Source organism: Mustela erminea, chromosome 17 (assembly GCF_009829155.1).
Source record: "Mustela erminea isolate mMusErm1 chromosome 17, mMusErm1.Pri, whole genome shotgun sequence".
Classification (NCBI taxonomy): Eukaryota; Metazoa; Chordata; class Mammalia; order Carnivora; family Mustelidae; genus Mustela; species Mustela erminea.
Window position 1 is genome coordinate 31833898 of NC_045630.1, and position 23127 is coordinate 31857024.

Consider the following 23127-nt stretch of genomic DNA (forward strand, 5'->3'; position numbering starts at 1 on the left):
TCTGTCTTGTCCATGCCTCTGTGCCCCATGTAGAGGAACGTGCCCAGCAGAGAGCAGGTCCTCACAACATGGTAGCTGGCTGAAGGAACGATGAATGAGTGAGTTCCTAAGCACACGGCGCTGAACCAGCTCAGAGCTGAGCCCTCGGGACTCCAGCGCACTCTGCTGGGGGATCACCCAAGCCAGGCCACCTCGAGGATGCCCCCAACCAGCTGCCCTCTACGCAGACTCCTCTGGCTTCTCTGGGACTCCTTTACTCAGCCCTGCCTGATGGCCGGCTGGCCACGAGCTGGGACCCAACCCAATGCAGGGGCTCCTGGGGTTCCCCGGACGGCTCCCTCCCAGCCCCGCAGCCTTTTGGCCACCAAGCCCTCCTCATTCCACCTTCCATCCTCCTTCTACCTTACAGCTAGCTCCCTCCGTCTCAGCCGGCCCTGCATCCGGCCCTGCGTCCTGGCCCTCCGGCCAGGGGGCCCCACCCGCCTCTGCTGCACTAACAAGTTAGCACCATTCCAGAGCCTGTGGTACCATCACTGTCACCGGAGGCAACCACAGCACGGCCACTCTCCCACCACAGGGCCCAGCATTCAGGGAGGGGAAGTCCCTTCTGGAACACAGCGTTTTCACGGCAGAAACAGAAGCCAAGCCAGGGGTGGAAAAACTCAGTGCCTCCGGGATGGTTCCATAGCTGGTCCCCAAGTGTCTGATGCCCCTCCCTCCACAAGAGGGGGTTAACGGCCCCGCTGAAGGTGGGTGGGACTGCTGGCCCGCTGCAGCCAGCAAATGTCCGCCCGGGTTTCCTGGGATCCCTAGGCTGTGGCTGCAGGGTCCCCAGGCAGCGTGCTGGCCTCCACCTGTGCCCACAGGGCTCTGTCTCCACCGTCTGGGTGACCTGGACTTCCTCCACGGGAGAATGGGGTGCAGGGCATTGCCTGAACCCTACACCAGCAACGGGCGCAGAAATGTGTGCAGAGAGGCGGGACAGCAGGCCTGCGGTGAGGCTGGGAAATACCGCTCACCCCCCAGTAGACTGTAGCCTGGGAGTGGAAGACCGGGATCTAGGTGATGCCCGTGTCCCCAGCAGAGGGGGGCTCCCCAACGACCCCTTCATTCTCCCCTCACATCACCCCTTCCCTTGCCTCTCACCTCAGGACACACAGTCAACCTGCCAGGTCACGTACAGAGACTTATCACAAACCCATGTCAATGGCAGCACACCTTCCCTGTAAAACCTGCTGTGGCTCCCAGTTCCAGTCGCCCAATGCGGCTCCAGCATCTGGGGGCTAGGAACCACAGGCTCAGGTCATCTCCCGTGAGTGTGGGTTGACTGGGCGGGGACACATGCACAGCGGCCCTCTGCTGGCCAGCGGGGGTTGGGAGCTCTCCTACACGCTGGGCAGACATCCAGCAGTCACGGCCTGCTGTCTGTCCTCCCCGAGGGCCTCTCTTTGCAGGTGGCCCCTCCCCCCAGCAGCATGGGGGCAGGATTGCAGGGAATTGGGAGCATGGGATGGACTCTCAGGAGTCAGCCCTGAACAACACAGTGTCACTTCTGGCACATTCTTCACATCCAAAAAGACCGCAGGGCAGTCAAGTGCTACAGGAGGGGATGAGATCTGTCCTCGGTCGGGCAGGAGGAACAGCGTGTGCCTTTGTGGAGGGGGACTCCCTGGGATCCATGCTGGGATGCTGCATCCCATCACAGGCTGAGAACAGGGTGCTCGGTATCCACACACTACAGAGATGCCTTGGGTCATCTCAGGAGGCTCTACACAGGGTTGACCCCAAAGTCACACACTCCGGAGGTCTGCCCAGGGAGACTTGGGATGGTGAGACGAGGTCCCATGGGGCTGTCCGGAGCTCTGTGGTGCCTTCCCTCTCCTCCCCCCAGGGAAAGAGGTTTCCTCCCTGGTCATAAGCCCAAGGCAGCCTTCCAGACCGACATGGACTGAGCGGGCCTTGACCACGTGGGCTGCAGCACGTGCACCCCACTGACAGCACACAAGCCTCCCGGGACCACCAAAGGGTAAGCAGGAACGTCTGCTGGACAGAGGCCAGCTCTGGGATGGGTGGCGGTGGATCCCATCAGAGTCTGCAGAGTGCACAGCAAGAACCCAGGGCTGAGGGGCACCAGGGAAGGAAGGACCACCCACCCATGCCAGGGTGCTGCCACCAGAGTCCCCGAGAATCCCCGAAGCGTCCCAGAGAGAGAGGACCAGCTTGAACGCAGCCCACCCCGAGCCCCAGCCCCCGGGGGCTGCCCTCCCTCAGCTCCCCCAGTGGTGGAGAGGGGGCGTCCTTGGCCCCTGTTGCCCACGCAGCTGTCACACCCCACGGGATACCTGGCTGAATGGGGGCTGGAGATGCAGCTGGATACCAGTGAGAGCAGTGGAAGGTCCGCCGCACACCCACCTTGGACCGCAGTTCCTCAGAATCAGGGAGCACCGCGCAGAGCCGTCAGCATACCGGGCGCACGCATTTCCCGTCTCTCGCGGCCTCGGGGGCGTGGGCTCTGGAGACTCTGGAGCAAGTCCGTCCCGCAGGCCGCAGGATCTAAGCCCAGCTCTGCCGCCTAAGCCACGCCAATGGAGGCGAAGTGCGCAGCCGCCCGTGGCACCCACCAACGCGGGGCTCGAAAAAGAGTCACGGGGTGATTCAACGGGCTGAGCTGTAAGGCGTGCGGTGTTCTTAGCCGAGCTCTCTCAGCGCCTTGGCAGCCGGCCTGGGGGAGCAGGCGGCTGGGCGCAGGCCGGCCGGGCGCCTCAGGGACATCCTGCTCCGCAGCTGGCCACGCTCCCTGTGAACGCCTGCGGACGCTGCCGGCGTCATTCCGGCACTTCCGGCGTACTGCCCGCACTTCCGGCTGCGCCCATCCCATGCTGCAGGCCGCCCGGGATACTTAAGGCACTTCCGGCCGCGGCCCTCTGATGCCCCCAGCGGGTGCGGACACTCCCGCACTTCCAGCAGCGTAGGGAGGACGGGCTACTGCTGTGGTCCCGCCTCTTTGTGTCCATAGAAATTTTGTGTTCCATAGAAATTTTAGGATTGTTTCTAGCAGCTCTGTGAAAAGCCCCTCCATGCGCTGGTTGAGCAGCTCTCCAGGGCCCACATCCGTGCGCCGAAGGAGGAGTCTGTCCTGGGCTTGCTCCGAGGAACGTGCTCTTCTACCCAGACAGCGGAGCACGGTTTTTCCCAAACCAGGGAGTTCTCTAAGACAGAGATGCTCACGCGGAAGAGTCTGGGGTCACTTTACAGACCCCTTGTGGAACGGGTGCCCTGAAGCCCCTCTTGGGGAGGAAGAGCAGGAGTGACTGTCCTGGACTCCCCTGGAGGCAAGGGAGGGAGGTGATTCATCAGAGACTCCTTCTCCACTACCAGCGCCCCCTTTGATGGGTGGCACGCACAGCTCTGGGGGTGACAGTGTCCCGTGTGCGAAGACACATGTTTTCTGGAAGTGAGAATTCCCCGAGGGGAGGCCAGCAAGGGCACAGGAGCCCCAAGACGCTCAGGACTCCGTGGAGGGAGGTGGCTGGAGGCAGCTGGTGTCAGGGAGGGTGGCCAGGGCACTGCCATCCGCCTCCGGATGGCCACACACTCATTGCTGGCTCTCCCGGCAACGTCTTCTCCCAGGAACGAGGCCGGCAAGCAGCTATGGTGACGGCCCTGTTGTCGCGGAGGAGCTGGTGTAGTTGCTTCCTGGCGAACTGCTCTTCTGTGATGGCCATGGGGACAACAGAGGCATGAGCCCCAAGCATCTCCGTGCATGGGTGGGGCAAGGACTAGCAGGTCCTGCCCCTCCCCCATGCCTCACCCAGAACCAGGTCGCCCTCCAGAGACTTCCAGACAGGCTGTTCTTGCATCTCTACTGTGTCATGCATCTTCACAGCATCTCCTAATTAGGTCCATGACTTTATCCGTCCTGTGGTCCCCATGTACATTGCGGGGATGGGAATGGGGTCGCGGGGGGCCCTGCATGATGGCAGTCCTGACTCTGTGCACCCCTTCACCATACCCCACAGCTCCTGGGGTTCACAGGGAGGTGGGAGAGAGGGAGGCGAGTCCCATCCAGCCCACGTGGCCCCAGACACCTGCTCCCAGCTCTCCCCCATCTGCCTGGCCTGATCCGGAACCCTCTGCTCTCACCACCACCACCCCCGCCTCCCCCGCCCCAAGGCGCCAGAGCCCAGCGCTCACCTAGTGGGGAAGTGGGCCTTGAACTTGGTCTGGAACATCCTGGCCAGGATGACGAGCAGCAGCACCAACAGCACGCTGGTTGCGGTGAATGCCACGATCTTCCACGTAGTCAGGAGGGTCTCATGGGCGCTGGGCCATGTTTGCTCTGCCAGGGAGAGAAGAGAGTGGTATGTGAGCCCTCGGGACTGGGGTGGCCATGTGTCCCCGTGCTCGATGATCTGGGAAACAACATGCTTATCACATGCGTCTGGGGGCTCCCCACATCCAGAATCCATGGCCCACGCTCCTTTGGCACTGTGGCCTCTGCTGGTTCCACGGACCCTCACGGGCGTGTTCCCCATGGGGCTGAGAGTGGGTGCCCAGCTGGAAACACTCCTGCCTCTCTGGCGGGGGAGGGTGAGTCTGTCTCCCAAGGGAAGTGAGCTTGCAATGCACCCCAGAAAGGTTGAAGAAAGGGACAGTGGGATGCAGGGTGAGCGCGCCATGGCCCTCGCCCTCCACCGCCTCTGGCCATCAGCACACCTGCAAAAGGGGCAGCTGACTACCTTCCAAGGCACTTCCCACCCCCGCAGCCCAGGCTGCCCTATCTGCCCCCTACCATCCTCCCTTGGTGCCGCCACCTCCAAACACATCATGCTCGGACTCCCACTGCCATCCAAGGGCCTCCAAGGGCCCCGTGTCATGAGGTACTGCCCCCCACAGACAATGGCCATCACTACTGCTGTGGCAGGAAACGCTGGGGCGAGTGGGCAGGGGTGGGCGTGCGGGACACGGTGGGAGGCTGAGTGCCTGGTCTCTGTCTCCCACTCATTACCCTGGACTCCTGAGGCCAGGGATTCACTATGCGCCAAGAAGCACCAATGTTTGCAAAGGTCCTGGGCATTCATCTGAGAGACCAGGTGTTCCCTGAGATGCCATCCTCTGGGTTGTGACACACGTCCTCACACAGGAGAGGAAGGCTGGGTTTGGGTTATACAGGAGAGAATGGCTGAGGTCCCTGCCCTGGGAGGGACAGGCTAGGGGCAGACAGAAGCTGCTGTCCCTCCTCCCCAGGGACAGGCACACACGGAGAGGAGTCTCTGAGCCGTGTCCCTGACCCTGGCACTGGAGGGAGCACATGGCCGGTGGCCACTGAGCGCGGCATGGGCCAGGTGGTCCGTGCTTACCTGACTGGATGCAGTAGACCTGGTAGGAGGGGAACCAGTGCCCGTACTGGCAAGTGATGTACTTGTAGTTGCTGGTGAGGCTGTAGCCGGCGTCGCAAGAGAATTCCACCACAGTCCCGTGGCTGTAGCACTCACAGGGCCGCAGGTGGCAGAAGAAATCACCATTAGTCACCGTTGGAGGCAGCGGGCACACTGGGGTGACAGGGAGAAGAGGAGCGTCAGCACCATGGCCCGCCCGCTGGCCGGTCAGGACGCACATCCAGCAGGAAGGGGCGTCTGGACGTGCACCACCAGACCTCTCCCCCGTGGGGTCACCGGGAACCTGCTAAACACACTGAGCACAGGCGGCTGGCGCCAGCAGCCCCTGGTAAAGCAGAGCGTCTTGTCCCACAGCGGAGAGCATGTGTGTTTCGGGGACGCCATCGAGAGACTGTGTTAATGACACGTGTCACCCGCCCAAAAGCCAGGTTGGTGAGATTAGCGTACTTACAGAGGAAGCCCGTATGACAGGAGCAGCGAGCCCCAGTCTACTCCTTAGCTGCGGCCACCATGGGGACTGTCCACCTCCCTGGGTGTTCCCATCCTGATCCCCACGTGCCCTGCAGGGGGCGCGGCTCAACCCTGCAGGCTGCAAGCAGACCCTGGACTGGCCCCTGTGGGACAGCAGGTGGTGTGGGAGGAGCCTGGGTCCTGGGCTTGGCTCAGCCAATACACACTGTGTGACCTCTTGAGGTCACACAGCCTCTCCCGGCCTTGACGCTCTTCCCAGTACAGTGAAAGCTTATCCTATCCTCCGCGATTTACGGTTTCTCTAACTCTTCTATTTTCCATTTTAGGAGAAAGAAATAGTCATTTTCAGTTTCTTCTCAGGACTCAGAGCTGCCAATCTGCTTAAACATCCCCAGGAGACATACCACAGACTCTATAGGGGTCTGCTTCACATCTGCATCCACGGAAGCTCACCACCCAGCCAACGGGAGCCCCCATATGCAGGCCATGTGTGCAGGGAGCCCCAGGGCCCACCAGAAAGATGGGTACCTGGGCACAGCCGCTCGCAGGTGTGGGGGTGAAAGGCCCCTTCACACCCTCTTCCAGGCCTGCAAAAAACAGGCAGTGAGATCTGCCAGGCTCTTGGCTGAGATGGGGAAGCAGAAGCTCACGGGACCCTGCCTGGTTGCTGAGTGGCCTCTCACCGCTGAGCCTTTGTGTCCTCACCTATAGGACAGGAGAATCTGGGGGCTGTTCTGACATCATGTGAGTGGGCAGCCAGGGCCAGCCAGGACCCAAGAAGCTAGAGAGAGGAACGCCCGCGGGGACTGCTTACACGCTGACAGAGAGCAGCAGAGGCACCCCTGTTTTCCATTTCTATTAAAATACAATTTTAATACCATCATATCTAATCATCTAAAGGGGAACGTCTACCAGGTCTTTGTTTTTCTGTTTTCTCTATAACCCATGTTTATCAAGTATTATACAGCGATCGGTCTATACTGTGTTAGAAAGCAGAAACCAAGCCGCTGGGTTCCTCAGTGTGGGCAAAGGATCAGCTCGGGCACCTCCATCACTGCACAACGAACACACAATGCCCACAGAGCAGGGAGGAGCTGGTTACAGGTACCGCTGGGAGAACGTCCTGTCAGAGAGCCAGGCACAGGACAGGGCCAGCGGGGCCAGGAGGAGTGGCAGGAATGGTGGCCCCAGGTCCAGAGAGGGGGTGGAGGGGTGGCTGGGCAGGAAGCCCAGGGTCTGGCCTGTGTGTGCTGTGCACTCGGGGAAAAGGGACAGGCACCACCACGTGAGATGGCCCACTGGGAGCAGGGACGGGCACTGCTGCATGAGACAGCCCGTCGGGGGCAGGAATGGGTACCCCTGAGAGAGATGGCCCACTGGGAGCAGGGACAGCAGCATTGAGGTTGTTGTGTGGCTCAGGCCACACCCAGGTGAGGAAGGAGGGGGCCTGGCCCAGGACTGGGGCAGTGACCGTGAGGAACACAGGATGAGACAGACATCAGTCCGTTCACACAACAGGACTGCTGAGGGTTGGAGTCTGGTACCGAGGGTGCCTCCCAGACTTCTGACATTCCGTGCCTGATAGTGGAGCTACGTGCCAGGAAGGGCTGTCCTGGTGGGTTTGCTCTTTGCTGGAAAGTGGGCACCAAGGTCTGGCTTTGCCCGGGCTTGTCTCAGCTAAGGGGAGAGGGTCCATGTGGGATGGGGCAGCTGTGGAGAGCGTCCACAGCTCACCTGAAGCTCTGGACTCAGAGCACAGAAATAAAACCACAGCATGGGGCAAACTCCCCTGAGGAGGGTGGGTCCCGGTCCAAATGCTGGAATCAGTTGGGGGAGAATTTAGTCCATTTACATTTAAGGTAATTACTGATAGGTGTGTACTTAATGCTATTTTGTGGTTTCTTGGCTGTTGTTTCTCTCTGTTCATTTCTTCTCTTTCTTCCCTTGTGGTTTGAGAACTTTCTCAAGTGTAATGCTCAGATCCCACTCTTTTGTCTATTTACTATACATTTTTGCTTTGTGATCACCGTCAGGTTCACATATATGTACCTATATTTACCTCAGTGCATTTTAAGTCCATAGCAACATAAATTTGAATCAGATGGCCATATCATTGGAGCCAAGGAAGGAGAGCACTTTGGGGAGGAGGGTGGCTCCCAGCAAGTAAGAAAGCTGGGAGCAGAAAAGCAACACCTGACTTGGCCACACGGAGCCCCTAGGAACCTCAGCAGAGGGGATGCTATTTAGGACTAAGCTGAGGGGGCGACACGGGTGGGTGAGAACGGTGCTCAGAGATCCCGGATGCCAGTGCTCCTGGCACGGGGATGGGACAGCAGAAGTGGGTGGAAGGAGGGAACAGACTGGCCTTCATAGGTATCCAGGGGGGAACACAGCAGAGCTTTGAGTGGTCTGGCAGTGGCGGGCGAGTCCCTACAGAGGACTGAGAGGGAGGCCTCCGGGGGAGGCCTGGCCTGACCCTATGGTCGCCCGCCTCAGTCCCCAGCCACGGACCTATCTCTCTCTGGGTGACAGAGGAGGACAAGCCCGTGGAGACTGCGCCTCACGAACACAGAGCGTGCCGTGGGGATGGAAGCACGCGGGGTCCTACAGCCCGAGGCCACTAACTATTCTGGGAGTCGCCCTGGAGCCGGGACAGGTACATTGCCCCGTGCGTTAGTGCTCATCCTGCGGGAGCCAAGAGCTGCGCACCAGGGCCGTCCACCTGCAGTGTGGGTGCCGGGGAGCTGCTTGCCCCACACTGCCAGGTTGTCGCCAGGGTCAAAGCCACCCAGTGGCTGGGTCCCTGTCAGTGGAACATGAGCTGATGTGACAAATACTACATCCAGGCTGAGCCACGAAATGGGCCAAGCCTCGGGCTGACCACAGCAGAGACGACCCCCAGGGGTCCTAAGAAATGGGCCCCTGCAGCCCGAGTGACCAGGCCACATGCACAAATGCCACCACGTGAAAATCCACTTCCCCTCTGCTGGGGCCACGGAACATCTCTGGGGGCACACTCCCATCCACGGCCCACCAGCACTCGCCCACCTGCCATCTACACTGCACATGGTCCTTGTCTCCATGTCTCTGAGCAGCACAATAGCGGTTCCTCCATCCTGCCGGCATGTGGTGTCACCAGGGAGCGTGGCTTGGTGAGTCCCAACTAGGTCCTGGGCTCAGCAAGGTCTTTGGGGCTCCAGGTGAGTCTCAGGGCGGGATCCAATGTGAGGGTGTGGCCTCAGATGCTGGAAGAAGGCCCCATGCCCCATGGCTGGCTGGCAGCAGCCAGAAGAGCCAGTGTGAGAATGAGGTGGCCGTGGTGGCTGTGGTGGGTCTTCGCCTTCTGCCAGACCCGTGCTTCCAGCTACAGTACCCGGACCACCAGCTGGGGGTTCAGCCGGGAGCCCGTGGGAACACACAGCTCAGCGCCACCTGGTGGGGGTCCCTCGCAAGTCAGACCATCCTGACACCCGGGAAGTGCTGCCCCAAACCTGGAGGAAACTGTGGCAAGCTTGCTCTGCGCAGGGCTGTGGAGAGTGGGGACGCGGTGGGAAAGCTGGCAGCTCCAAAGGGCCAGTGCCAATCATCTCGAGGCACCAAGCATGCTGTCTGAGCGGCGGCCTCAGGAGCAGGGGCGCATGCCGTGCTCAGACACACACAACGTCACCGTCTCGGCCATCAGTGGCCGGCAGGCTTCCAATAAAGAAAACTCCCTGTCTCCTCTGCATTTGGGTCATGATTCCAGGAACCTAGAGAGAAGACCTCCAGGCCTAAGTCCCACCTGTTTCCAAGGGGAATCCTGAAACTTTGTCTTTCGCTCAGGGAAAGTCAGTGAATGTCCTGGAGCATGGCGTATTTTCCACTTCTGTTTTGCTGTAGCAACAAGGAAGGACAACACATGTGTCCACCGAGGAAGCAAATGGCGGGGACGAGGCTGGGGCTCTGCTTTTCCACAGGCTGCAGGGAGCCTGGCGTCTGTTGCTCCGGTCCGAGCTGACAGATGGGTAAGGATCAGGACTGCGCAGCTGCCCTGGGCTGGGAGGGGGCATCAGCTCCATGTCATCGTGGGGCTGCCACACTGAGGGAGGGGGAAAAAGATACATAGCACCCAGGCAGAGCGAGGACAGGTGTGCGGCTTTGTGGTGGCTGGAGTGTGAGGCGGGCAGGGGCTGAGACACAGGGCCGCCGCGGGGAGCACAGGGAGGGCGTAGGGCACACACGGCTTCTCTGCCCTCCTTGGCCGCAAGGATAGCTGATGGCGACTCTGGGGCTCTGATGAGGCAGCTCTTCCATCTCTGCACCGACTGAGCTCCGAGGGCCTTCACCGCCGCAGGGGAGACACAAAGCACAAAGAGATCCATGTGTCAGCCTTCTCGCGTCTGCAAACCTTCTCCGAAAGAGGGTTCCCTCGGGCCGGAGACCCTGCTGGAACTGGGGCATCTTCTCTGAAAGGGGAAGCCGGCAGAGGTACAGGATGAAGAGGAGCGCGTCCCGCCGGCGTGGGTCTGCTCTGCCCCTGCGGGCGGTCAGCCAACCCTCCCACCATCAGACCCCGCCCCAGGTCAATGCAGTCAGGGTGTCGGGCCGTGTTCAGACTCTCCTTCCACGACAAAACTAGCCTACTGAGTATTCTGACCCTCCAACTTCCATCCCATCGGTGCCTTCTCATTCTTGCTACTCAGAAATCCTCATGGAGGAGAAGTAAGGGCTTGCATGGTGCGCTTGCGAGCGTGGGCACGGCTCTACGTTACATGCGGAAAATAAACCGCCACGTTTTCTGCTCACAAAGATGCTTCGAAGGTTTCCACGGTGTGTCCCAGCCACTGGGCCATTCTGCAAGAAGTGCCCTGTGCTCCTAGCACCAGAACCAATCTGGGAAGTGCTGGCCGCGACGCTGTGGGCAGGAGAGGACACAAAGGAGCAGCCGGCCAGCAGCCAGTCGGCAGAGCTGGGTCAGGGTGGAGAGGGCGGGGACTGCCGGGGATCCAGGACCCCCCACAGCCGCTCCATGCCCAGGTTCAAATCCTAACCAGACACGAGCCACCCCACGGCGTCTGCCTCCCCTTGTCCTGAGCCAGCGTGCCCACCACCCATGACACAGAAACGGTACCATCCGTGCAGTAGGATCTGTACAAATGAGAAAGGAGACCTGGGCTTTGGATGGCTACTGTGACCGTTCATCACGTGACGGGCAGTGAAGTCAAACATAAGCAGAAAGCACAACCACAACTCCACAAGTACCCACCCTGAGGGACGCTGACCTCATAGACCCTGAGAGCTGCATGCACACCGCCCCACCTAATCCCAATGACCCCCATGCATGGCGGGTTCCTTGTGGTCTCACTTGCACAGGTAAGGGAAGCAGGGCTCAGCAGGGTGAGGTCATTTACCCAAGGTCACTCAACAAATAAACTGCCAAGTCAGGATCTGACCTTAAATGAGGTTACTCTGGAGCCTCACTCCCTCCTGAGTCCTGCATGGGGTCTCACATGTGCCTCAGGGAAAGGTGTGTAGGCCACCCAAGGGCAGATGTCTGAGCAGCAATTTCTTTATCTGCTGGGCTGTGCGGGGGCAGATCAGAGGTTGAAAGAGGCAGAGGAAGAGGAGGTGGGGGAGATCCCTTGCCTCCAGGGGCACAGCGGGTGCTGTGCGCTGGGCCCAAGGGGACACAAATCTGGGGCAGTGTTGAGGACAGGGTCCCAGGGAGGCTGGTCAATGGGCTGGGGACACCTTGAAGAAAATCTTTCCAAACTGGAAGCAGGTGGAGGGGAGACAGAGGGTGTCTGTTTCCCCCTAAGCCAAGAGAGAACATGAGCTGCAGGTTAAACTGTCCCTAAAAAAACCATGCTGGAGTCCTAAGTCCAGGCACCCGTGAGCAAGATCTCTGGAAACTCAACTTGCGTGCTGCGATGAAATCAGATTACGGGGAGGTCCTCCTGCAGGAGGGGCAGCCCTCATTCCAGCGTGACTGGAGTCCCTGCGGGAACGGCGCACTGCAGCTCTGGGAGGACGAGCGAGGGACGCCGAGGCCATGCTGGGAGCCGGACGAGGCAGGGAGCGGTCCTACCCTGGGTCTCAGAGGGAACATGGCACTGTGAACTCTTCCCAGATTTCCAGAAAGGCGAGGACATCTGACCCTGCTGTGTAAATCACTCGTACACCATGCTTTGTGAACCTCAGGCGAGGAACACAAGCCGCGCTGGGCCTGCAACCGAGGTTGAGTCCCCAGGTCCCCAGGAAAGCAGCTCTCCAGACCAGGAGGGTTTCCCGGCTCACATCAGCATCCTTGCAAAACAACAAGACACTGAGATTTCCTCAAAGGGCACTAAACCAGCTGCATGCCCCACAGTGGCCAGGCACAGGGGATAGGAGCAGGGCAACTGGGGAGTGGATTCACAGGCCTCCAACCCTCCCTGGGCTGTGTCAGCAGAAACCAGGCTCGGAAGCACTGCCTCTAGGGACAAGACAGAGTCACCCAGAGTCAACACAAAGGGACCGTGTCCTGATAATGTCAGGCACAGCATAGCCAGGTCCCCCGACGCTCCTCAGCTGGGGCGGGCTATAGAATTCTGGGCTGCTGTGCTTCCTAGAAAATCACTTTTCTTCCTGAGCCAAAACAATATCCCCCGGGATAAGGTATTTGTGGTAGGAAAACACGGATGGAGGTTCACTTGTGATTGCCTTTGTTCAAACTCCAGTGACTGCCCCCTTCTCGACGCCTCTCCCCGCGCGAGGAAGACAAGTGCTGAAACCGCATTAGAATCTCATCCATCAGGATGCACTGGCCAGAACATAAGCTAGGCCCCCAGGAGAAGAATGAGTTGTCCCTGCCACAGAAAGCTGGGTGCAATTTAGAGTCAGGCACCATCTTTTTGCAAGAACAAAACCAAGAACAATGAGAATTGCTTTTCCTGCACAAAAAGAGAAAGAGACTATGAACGCAGGCAAGACAGTGACAGGTTCTACAGAAACAATGAATGATTCGAAACCCTGAGATACATGCAGAACGGTAGGACGGGTTGACCAGCCTGTCCTCCAAATGTCTAATTACTGGGGGAAAAGCAGGACCCTCTGGCAACCATCTGTGAAGAAAAGTAGGGAGGGAGTGGTTCCCAAACCACCCCCCAGGATACCCGGATGTTCCCAGGGCTGCCACTGCCACCTGCTGGGGGGTTTATGGCCTTCTGTGCTGACCTGACTGCCAGAGGTTTTCCTACTCTGCAAGTAGGTTTTCCCACTTGCATGAAATACAAGGCACGGAGCTTCGCAGACAGCAGAGAAAGAAAGAAACGCTGCCTGGAGCAGCAGCGAATGGGGAGATATTCTGGAGTTTGGGGACAAACAGCGAGATTTGCCCATTTGTCCCAGGATGAAATTTCTGAGCACGACATGGTCGCTCCCTCAGCGTGACCGGTGGCTCAGACCTGGGGTGCAGCTTTGTGGCTGTGAGTCCCACACTCCTTTCAGTGACTGGACATATGAACAGGACAACGGAAAGACCTCAGCTCCCACGTCTGCAAGCTTCTCCAAATTCAGAGGCGGTTATAAGGCAGAGCAAGAATCATCTTGGTGATAGCCACAAGCCCGCCCTGGCCTGAGTTCCCTGGAAGGTGTGGGAATCAGACCCGTTAAGAAGCATGAGCCCCAGGAGACACTGGTGCCAGGCTCCTGCCATGGATGCATGGCTTTGCAGCAGAATGCTGGCCACTGGTCCCTCATGGCACTCCACACTGGGGGCCTCATCAGACCCACAGCGCCAGCAAGGAGGGTGTCCAGTGTCTGATTTGCTCACTGGCCAGGGATGCACCCTCAGCCCCGAGCCCTGCATCTAAGACTTTCCCCACGAAGACGTGAACGAGGGGCCTGGCTTCAGAACCCACCCCCACGGGCCGGGCTACCTGCGGGTGGGAGCCAAGGGAGGGAGGGCTGCAGCTGGATGGGACCCCATCCCTGGAGTGGTTCGAGTCCTCCTTTGTGTCCTTTGGTTCCTATTAGGCGGAAAAGCCACTCCAGGGTTCGGCTGGCTTTGCTGGCCTTTCCTGGTACCTCTGACTTCCACGTAAATCTCTTTACGCGAATGAGGTGGGAAACCAGCTCTCAGAGTCCAGGAATGCTGCGGTACCCACGGCCACTCGTTCCTACCGAGGCTGGAAGGCAGGCAAGGTGCTGCGAGGGGCCTCCAGCAGCTCAGGCTGCGAGGTGGGCGGAAGCGCGGGGCTGCCAGGCCAGGGGCCATGCAGCTCCAGGGAAAGGAGCCCAAGGAGGAGACAAGGGAGCCCAGGGACCCCGTCCTCCTGGAGGAACCAGGACCAGGCCTTCTGGCTCTGAGTCCAGAAAGACCAGTATTTCTGGATTCAGTGTAGAAGGGGAAACAGCTAATGAGGGTTCTTGATGCCACAGCACGGCTGGCTCCTGAGCAGGGAAGAGTGTGACCAGGAAGGCAAGGGGCTGCTGCAGCCAAAGTACTTGCTGCAAGAGAGAGGAAAACATGAGCACAGTGACCCCGGGAAACGCTGGAGCACCCCTGCGATCGCCCGGCGGGGACGTGAGAGCCAAGCGTGGACACGTACCACGATGACCGACAGCTGCTTGCGAACAGTGAGCAAGACTGCTTGTGTTCTGCATTTCCTCCTGAGAGGGAGGCTGTGCTGGGATCACGCCGTACCTGGCACAGGCACTTCTGATACCAGCAAACGGGATGGCACAAGGGGCTAAGGTAAGCGCCAGGGAGCCTCGCACATTCTCAGTGCCCACGCCGCTCCCGCGGGCTCCGCGAGCCGAGGTCATCTGCTCACGGGGCAGCGAGAGCCCCAGCCAGCCTCTTTTCCAGGCCAGGACGCACGTTTGTCTTCGCAGAACACGGATGAGTCTCTCATGTTTGAGAGTAAGACCTAAAAATGTTGTCAGACTTTAATCTAGGCCGGGTTCCTAACGAGGACTCTAAGTTAACCTGCTCACACTCTGGCAGGCTAGCAGCCGAGGACATGGGCTGAGACAGCCAGTGACTTCGCTCTCTGGCCTCAAGGACCTTGGGACGCGGAACCAGAGGAGCGACACAAGATTTACTGCAGCAAAAGCTCTTCCTGCGAGCAAACCCGAAGTGGAAGCACAGCGTGTGGATGAGAAGCACAGAGCGTTGGCGTGGGGGTGCAGGGACACAGCCCAGTCTGGCCACTGCTTTCTGGGGAGCCCCCAGACCTCGGGGTGTCTAGGCGAGAGGCCGGAGCCTGAGCCCGTGCTACCTGGCCCCGTGGAAACCTTTTACACGCAGGAGAGAACACGAGAGAAGGGTACAGGTAGGCGAGCAGATAAAGCAGAAACCCTCTGTCTTCCCTTGAGCCAAAGCCCCATTGCTGCACTGGGGAGAAAAGAGAGAAGAAAAGCACTCACTGCTCTTCTTCCTCTTCTGATTCCATTTCACACCGAATGCAGGGGCGGCTGGATCAGGGGTGAGTCTAGAGGGAGCTGGAGAGCCCAGGGGAGGCTCACAGGGCCAAGAGGACCACATGGTTGGCCAACGCGTGTGTTCTGGGTGGTGGGAGGTCTTTGCAGGTCCCTGCTGGTGCCATGCCAGCTGAGGGGAGTGCAGGTCCCACGGGCTTCAGAGCACCCCAGCCGCTGCACCACAGCCCTCCCAGGAAGGAGGGAGGGAAGGCGGAAGGACACTCCAGCACCATCACCTCTCCTGCGGCTTGGGTTAAATCACAGCGTGTATCTTCCCTCCTCTGAAACCTCCTCCAGAATGGAGAACCAGGGTGCCGGGAACAGCAGTGCAGCAGAGAAGCCAGCACAGAGCCGTGGAGGGAGTACCCCTGCGGAGTGAGTCCTGGCTGTTCGCATGGGCTCCCAGACCTGTTTCTCTGGGCAGAGAGCGAGTAAGAATGCCTGGAGTGGTTCCGAGGCTGAATAAAGATGTGGAGTGACATGGCTGGTGCCAAGATGACCCTCAGCAGACACGGCTCCCTTCCCAGGGATGCAGACCCAAGGCTGACGGTGTGGGCGCAGGAAGTCTGGGGCAGTGCACTCTGGGTAAGAGCAGAGTCCCACAGTGTGGAGCCGGGAAGGAGCCTGGGGACCACCTCCCCGCCAAGTCAGGTCCCTTTGCATGGGAGGAAGGGACTCAGGGAGTGAGACTTAGAACCCAGAGCCTGACCTCTAGCGGACACACTGGGTCCTAGGGTACCTGAGGGGCTGCGGTCTCAGAGCGTGCATGCGCAGGACCCCCTGTGAGTCGGTGACCTTGGGCAAGCTTGGAGGCCGCTGGAGCCTGTTTGCACTCTGCCGGGCGGCTCCATGCCTCTCACTGTGCTTGTCAGGATGAGTGACCATGTATTAACAGCCCCTCTGCAGCCGGCGGAGGGAACCAAGGACGTTCGGTTGCCTGAGCTCCCGCTGGTGCCAGGGAGGAATGCAGGGTGCCCCCAGAGCCATGCTGCCCAAAGGAAAGGGAGTTCTGGAGGTTGCCCTTCCTGGTGCAAAGTGCAAGGGAGGAAGAACGGGACAGAGAGCCACGAGGGCCCCACGTGAGGGACTTGCACACCCGGCCGGGCCTGGGACATGGCCACTCAGTTCTGTCCATGCTGCTTTATTTCTGCAAAGGAGGCACTGGGGCATGTGGGGTCGGGGACAAAGTCTCTCTGGAGACGTCAGAGGCATCCCCAACTCTGAATTCCATGACTGATGGTCCAGACTCAGCAACAGTCAATCCTGCGGTGACTCGGTCCCACCAGTCCTGTTGAGCTACTTAAAACCCAGGGCAGGAGAGTGTCCAGGTAATGAAGGGACACAGTTCTGCACTTTCTGGGGCTCATGTGTAGGAGGGCAGAGAAAGCCTATACTCCCCAGCTTGCTGGTCTGGTGGGGGCGGCAGGAGGGGCACCAGCCCCACACGGAGACCGTCCAACTGGTTGGCGGGTAACACAATGACACACGATCGCATCCCAGATGAACCCTTCATGTGCTCGGGCTTTTCCTCGTGTAAGATCGGAAGGATACAGGCCCAGTGGGGCTGGAATGGCCTGAGTGTATCCTGGATCTCAAGGAGGCCTCAGGCTGCCCTGAGCAGGGCAGGTCCCATGTGACAAGGCCCCGACTTCCTGCTGCCTGTCTCCTGCCCCCTTCATGAGTTCACTTCACGGCTGCAAGGTGCTTCCTGTCAGGGAAAGTATATGGGGTCCTCTGGGACCTGAGGGCGTTGGACAATGCCTCCATGTCCACACTAGCTTTCAGTGTTGATCCTAAATCAGAACATTTCCAGGGATTTCACATTCGGCTAAACAGCGATTTTCGGACTCTTGTTTTTGTTCTTTCTCTGGAGAAGGCTGTGGGCCTACACAGGCCTTCTAGGCGCTGGCGGGTTCTCAGGAAATCGAAATGCACATTCCCTGTAATCAGGTCTGAAACCGGCCGGTGAAGGGCAGAAACCAGCGCCGGCATCCTCAGCTGTGGACTGGTCGGATGTAAAAACTCCGATGTCCAGCTTCTAACAAGGTCCAGCTTGCCTGTTCCTGGGAAAATGCCTGTGGAGGAGGTCTGCATGGGGAGCCCCTGCCCCAGTCATGGCAAGTGGAGTGACTGCGTCCCTATTTGGGAAAAACAAGCACAAGAACCCCCAGGCCCCCCACCTTCATGGACGGATGGCTGTGCTCCCGCCTCCTCCTTCCTTCTGTGGAGTCTATGACACAACATTACACCAGTTGTGCAACACAGGGACTGGAAGTCTACACACACCGCACAATGGCCACCACAGTGAGCCTGGCAACCAGAGTTTCTTAGAGTCCACATTTAAGTGAAATCATGTGGTATTTGTCTTTGCCTGATACTTAGTACCCTCTGGTCCATCCAAACCATTCCAAGTGCCAAGATCTCATTCCTAATTTGACAGCTCACCAGTGTTCCACTGCATACACACATACCACGACTTCTTCATCCACTCATCACTTGATGGACACTCAGGCTCATCCGTATCTTGGCTGTTCTGGATAACGCTGCTGCAAACATGGGGTGCATGTTTCCCTTCGCATAGATTTTCATTTGCTTTGGGTAAATACCCAGAAGTGTGATTCCTGGATCATAGGGTAGTTCTATTTCCAGTTTTTTTGAGGACCCTCCATCCTGTTTTCCAGAGCAGCTGCACCAGCTTGCACGCCCACCAACTGTGCACAAGGGCTCCCCTTTCTCTGCAAGCTTGCCGACACCTATTATCTCTGTGTTGCTCACTTTAGCCACTTAGGCAGGTGTGAGGTGGGATCTCACTGTCATTCTGGTTTTATTTCCCTGATGGTGAGTGATGCTGAGCATCTTCTCGTGTGTCTGTTGGCCCTTTGCCTCTGTTTACTAATATTCTGTTGAGTTTTTACGTCTATGTTCCTCAGGGATACTGGCCTCTAACTTTTTCTGCTTGTGGTGTCCTTGTCTGGTTTGGGGATCAGAGTAATGCTAGCCTCACAAAATGAGTTTGGAAGCATTTCCTCCTCTTCAGCTTTTGGGAAGACTTTGAGAGGAACAGGTATTAAATCTTCTCTGAATGTTTGGTAGAATTCCCTGGGGAAGCTGTCTCGTCCCGGACTTCGGTTTGCTGGGAGGTTTCGGATTTCTGGCTCTATCTCCTTCCTAGTCATCAGCCTATTTAGACTTTCCATTTCTTCATGATTCGGTTTGGGAAGATTTTAAGTTTCCATGGATTTATTCCTTTCTCCCGGGTTGTCTAACCGGCTTACGTATAATTGTTCATAGTGTCTCTTACACGCCTTTGTATTTCTTGTAGTATCAGTTATAACTTTTCTTTCATATCTGAGTTTATTTAATTGAGCTCTTTCTCTTTTTCCTCTTGGGTTGTCGACCTAAGGGTCTGTCAGTTTTGTTTATCACAGGACCTACTCTTGGTTTCATTGATCTTTCTGTTGTCCTTTCAGCCGTTTTTCCTCTCTGATCTTTTAAGATTTATTTGAGAGAGGGAGAGAGCACGCGCGCATGTGCGCACAAGCAGGGGGAGCAGCAGGCAGGAGGAAAAGCAGCTTCCCTGCTGAGCCGGGAGCCTGATGCGGGGACTCGATCTAAGACGGACACTTAACCCACTGAGGCACCCAGGCATCCCCTCCTCTCTGATCTTTATTATTTCCTTCCTTCTACTAACACTGGATATTTGTTTCTTTTCTAGTTCTTTGTGCTGTGATGCTAAACTGTTGAGATGCTCCTGGAGGTAGGCCTGTATCGTCATGAAATTCCCGCTTAGAACCCCTTTTTGCCATGTCCTGTGGATTTCACCACAGCACATCTCCATTTTCTTTGGCCATACGTTTATGGGAATGGAGAAGGCTTGGGGTGGGGACCACAGCCGACGCACTGGTGGGTCCCGGGGAGCCCCAAAACGGAAGGGAACGACTTCCCTGGCACAGCCAACCAGACCCAGGCGCTCAGGGGTCAAATCACCCCTACGTTTAAAAGCCCCTGAAGGCTCCATGCTTCCCAGCACCATGCAGTGGATTTCCCTGGGACATCAAGAAAAATCAGACTGTGTGCTAAGAAAGATGGGAAACTGAAGGGGGAACCAGGTGACAGAGGGCAAGGGGCATAGTCCCTGGGGATGACAACGGGTGCCCCGTGACAGCATGACTCCTCCTTTCAAAGACCGCATATGATTCCAGTAAGGCTGAGGAAACAGCAACATCTGATGCATCTGGATAATCTTCCATGAATCCTTGCCTGGTAGCCTGACCCATCGTTCAACTTGGCTCCATTTCTATCAAGTCTCGAAACACAAAAATCCTTCAGTCGGCGCTGTGCCTCTTGGTTCTGAACCCCAGTTTTGGCATCTTTGCCCAGTGAGCAGTTCAAGGTCCCACTAGTGCTTCCACCAGATACTTTACAGGGAGAGCAGACATGCGAAGATTATTCAACACACAGACATGGCATACATACACGTGTACATGTGCACGTGTACACACACACAGATGCACGCAGCCATACATGCACGCGCACACACACCGAAACCTCAGAGGAAAGGCCACTGTGGCCTTTGTGGCAGTGGTCACCCTGGCCATAGCCCTTGCTGGCAGAGGATGGGGCTGCGCTCCAGTTCTGTGTTCCAACCTTAGCTACCAGCTACTAACACTAGGGTCTGTTTCATTTGTTCCCTTCAGATCCTCCAGACTCCACAGAAACAGCTCTCAAAGTTTCAAAATGAAGCTTATCGGAAGGAAACCCATTGAAAAACATTTAAACCAAACTTGTCAAGATCTTGAAACAGGCATCTCGGCCTGATAGAATCATAACCATGACTCCATCCACCCAATCTAGTTCTGGCTTTCTGAGCAGCGAGACAACCCCAGGCCCACAGGAGCCCCTTTCCTTATGGCCCAGGCTCACCTCTACCTGCCTGCACTTCTGGACATGGGGGACACCCCATCCCTGCAGGTGAGGGTCCCCAGAGTTAACAGGTGAAAGTACTGGGTGCTCAGTTATGTTTGAATTGAGAATTTAACAAATGAGTTAAGTCCCATGCAATATTGAGAGCATGCTCAAATTAAGAAATGATTTGTCATTTATCTGAAATTCAGCTTTTACCAGGCATACCGTGTCTTACCTGCCACATGCACTGGAGGCCCAACCCCAGGGACCTGGGACGGGTGGGGGCCGGACTCACGAGGGCATGCCTGCTGCTGTCCCAGGGGCCCCCACTTGCCCTTCCCCCAGCACTGCTTTAGGACGCCCCCCTGGCCTCTTTTGGCTGTCAGCACTCCACACAACCCATGGTCCAGCGGTGTCTTCCCTGCTGCATGCGCACCCTTGAAAGAACGTCATGTGATCGTGTCTTGTTTCCAGAAAAAGCTCCAGGGGCCTCCTAACTGGAGCCTGCTTTTGTTTTCCTCTTCCCCCTCGTAGACCCGTCCTGCACGCTGTGCTCAGAGGCCCACACGCAAATCAGTGTGTGTACTTTAGTCATAATTTCAAGACCCACATGAAACTGAGAGCTGAACCAGTATGCCCACCTTCGCTAGCAGGAAACCCCTCAGACCCCGACCTGCTGCTGTCCCTGGATGCCCTGTCCCCTCACTACTGCGAACCACTGCTCAGGGTAATGACACACATTCGAGGAGAACAGGAAGAAAGGAGCCCTCAGCTCCAGACTTCCCAGCGTGTGCCAGCCACGGCTCAAGCCAAGCCATAAAATGCACGGGAACAGGGAGAAGCAGGGACACACAATAAAGCAAGGGAAAAATGAACGACGCCATAATACAGTCTGTTTTCATTTCGTGCAAAGAAAATTAATTTTTTAAGACATTTCACTTAACTTGGCAATATTTTACGGTTTAACCTCTGATGCCTGAAGCACCTCTCTTTCATGCCCTTAAGCCTCAGACGGGGGAAGCCCGTATTACGACTAGCTGTAGGTCCTGCCTCTTGGGGGATGACCAGCCTCACGGCCCAGCTCAGGGCCGTGTGCACTCAAGGAACGGGAGTTGCGCTGACCAGGGTTCCCAGCTCGTCACCTCCCGCAGGAGCACCCGCGGTAACTGTGAGTCGCCCTCCCGAAGAGTGGACACATTACCTTCCAGAGCAAGGCACCGGGGTGGGCTGGTCGACCAGATGAGGCTGTGTAGGCACTCGAGGTGCTCGGCCCCCTCCAACTTGTACCCAGGGAAGCAGTGGTAGGAGATGACCGTCCCCACGGGGAAGGAGGTCTGCAACTCGGAGATGTTCGCGTAGCCATTGGAAGAGGCAAGAGGTCTTAGGCAGCCTGTGGCGAGGAAAAGAGGAGACGGTCGCACTTGGTCCCCTCTGCACCAACGAGACCCGCAAAACCCTGGCCCCCTGCCCGCCTCCAAGGGCTCTTCAGCCAGACGCCCGTAACCACTTTCCTGTTCGATTCATGTCGCAGAATTTGGCGTCATGCTTGCAAACCACACAGAGAGGCCCAGGGGAAGAGGGAGGAAGTGAGGGGGGTACAGCTGGGATCAGGGAGCCCCAGACACACCTCAGAATCATCCGGGAACCTTTAAGCAACACAATCCTGGCTGCGAGCCCTAGGTCTATGCACAGCCAGGGCACCCTGAATTTTTAAAATCTCCCCAGGTGATGCTAACATACTCTTGGGGGTGAGAAGCACTGAGGTGCTGTGCAGCAAACATACACCCCAACTGTTTCAACAATGGGGACACCTGGGGGGGTCTGAGGAGGTGGCAGCAAAAACCCCCTTCCCCTGCTTGGACTGTGAGGCAGGGGCCTGCGGACCCTGTGTGATGCCACGTGAAGATCAATTTGCATTTTAGGTGCACTCGACATGGTTCTCAGCCTTGAGAACTACCCAGAAAAAGGGTGTCTCAGAACACACCCCACTGGGCCCCCTCCCAAGGAGCTCCTGGTCAGGGTCTGCGCAGAGCCCAAGGACATGCACGGCAGGCATGGGGCTGGGTGTCGCAAGCCCCCACAGCACACCCAGAATTCTCCATGCTGTCTGTGTTCCCACACTTCTGCTTCTGCCAAACGGAAGCTGCTTTTCCGTGTTGAAACCTGTGCCTGGGGAACATTCCCAGTGGCACAGAATCCCGTTCTGTGTGGCCCCCACTGTGATCCTGGCATTTCCTGTCGGTGTCAGTGGTCTCACTAGAGGAAATAATGACTCTGCAGAGCTGGGGCTCTTCCCGCGGAGAACTAATTGTGTGTGAAGTAAATAACGTATAATGGAAATCCCGACTCTCCCTTCCAGTCGCCGAGCACGGATCACAGCATGCCCATGGCAGCAGATGTCTGAGCTCTGCTCCCGAGCTGGCTTGCTTTGACATTCTGAGCCTCGAACGGCTTCATGCTCCGCCGACTGCCCTGGTCAGTGAGCTGGTACGTGGGATCTATGTTTTGGCGTGAGACCAGAGAGGCCAGGGCAGCCCTGGCATGCAGAACTTAGGGAAATGCTCCCTTTGGGCCGAAAGTGTCCCGTGCCACAGAGATCCACGGGCCTACTACCACCCAGGCCACATCTGAGACACGTGGCCACATCCTTTCTCACGGCCTGGAAGGATTTACCCGTTGAGCTGAACATGAACTGTGTTCACAGGAAAAGTGAAGTGTCGGGGAGGAGGGGGAGATTGGGACTCAGGAATAAACAGAATCCGTGACTGAGAAAAGTAAGACAAGCACGTCAACATGAACAACTGACCGTATCAGAGTCCCTAAGTGCTGTTCAAATGAGCTGGCACAAGGGACTGTGCCTGCGGCTCCTCCCAAGAAGGAGTGTCATTCCTGGCCACTTCCACAGAGA

The 23127-nt window shown here is 57.6% G+C and overlaps 1 protein-coding gene across 1 annotated transcript; it reads right to left on the reverse strand.

Moving 5' to 3' along the window:
• Positions 1-3249: 3249 nt before the first annotated feature.
• On the reverse strand, positions 3250-22154 carry LOC116575914 (sushi domain-containing protein 4-like). Its single transcript, XM_032317546.1, has 5 exons — positions 22148-22154; positions 21421-21609; positions 5361-5552; positions 4195-4339; positions 3250-3712 (listed from the first exon to the last, which is right to left on the reverse strand). The coding sequence occupies exons 1-5, from the start codon at positions 22152-22154 to the stop codon at positions 3250-3252; spliced, it is 996 nt and encodes a 331-aa protein (XP_032173437.1).
• Positions 22155-23127: the final 973 nt, after the last annotated feature.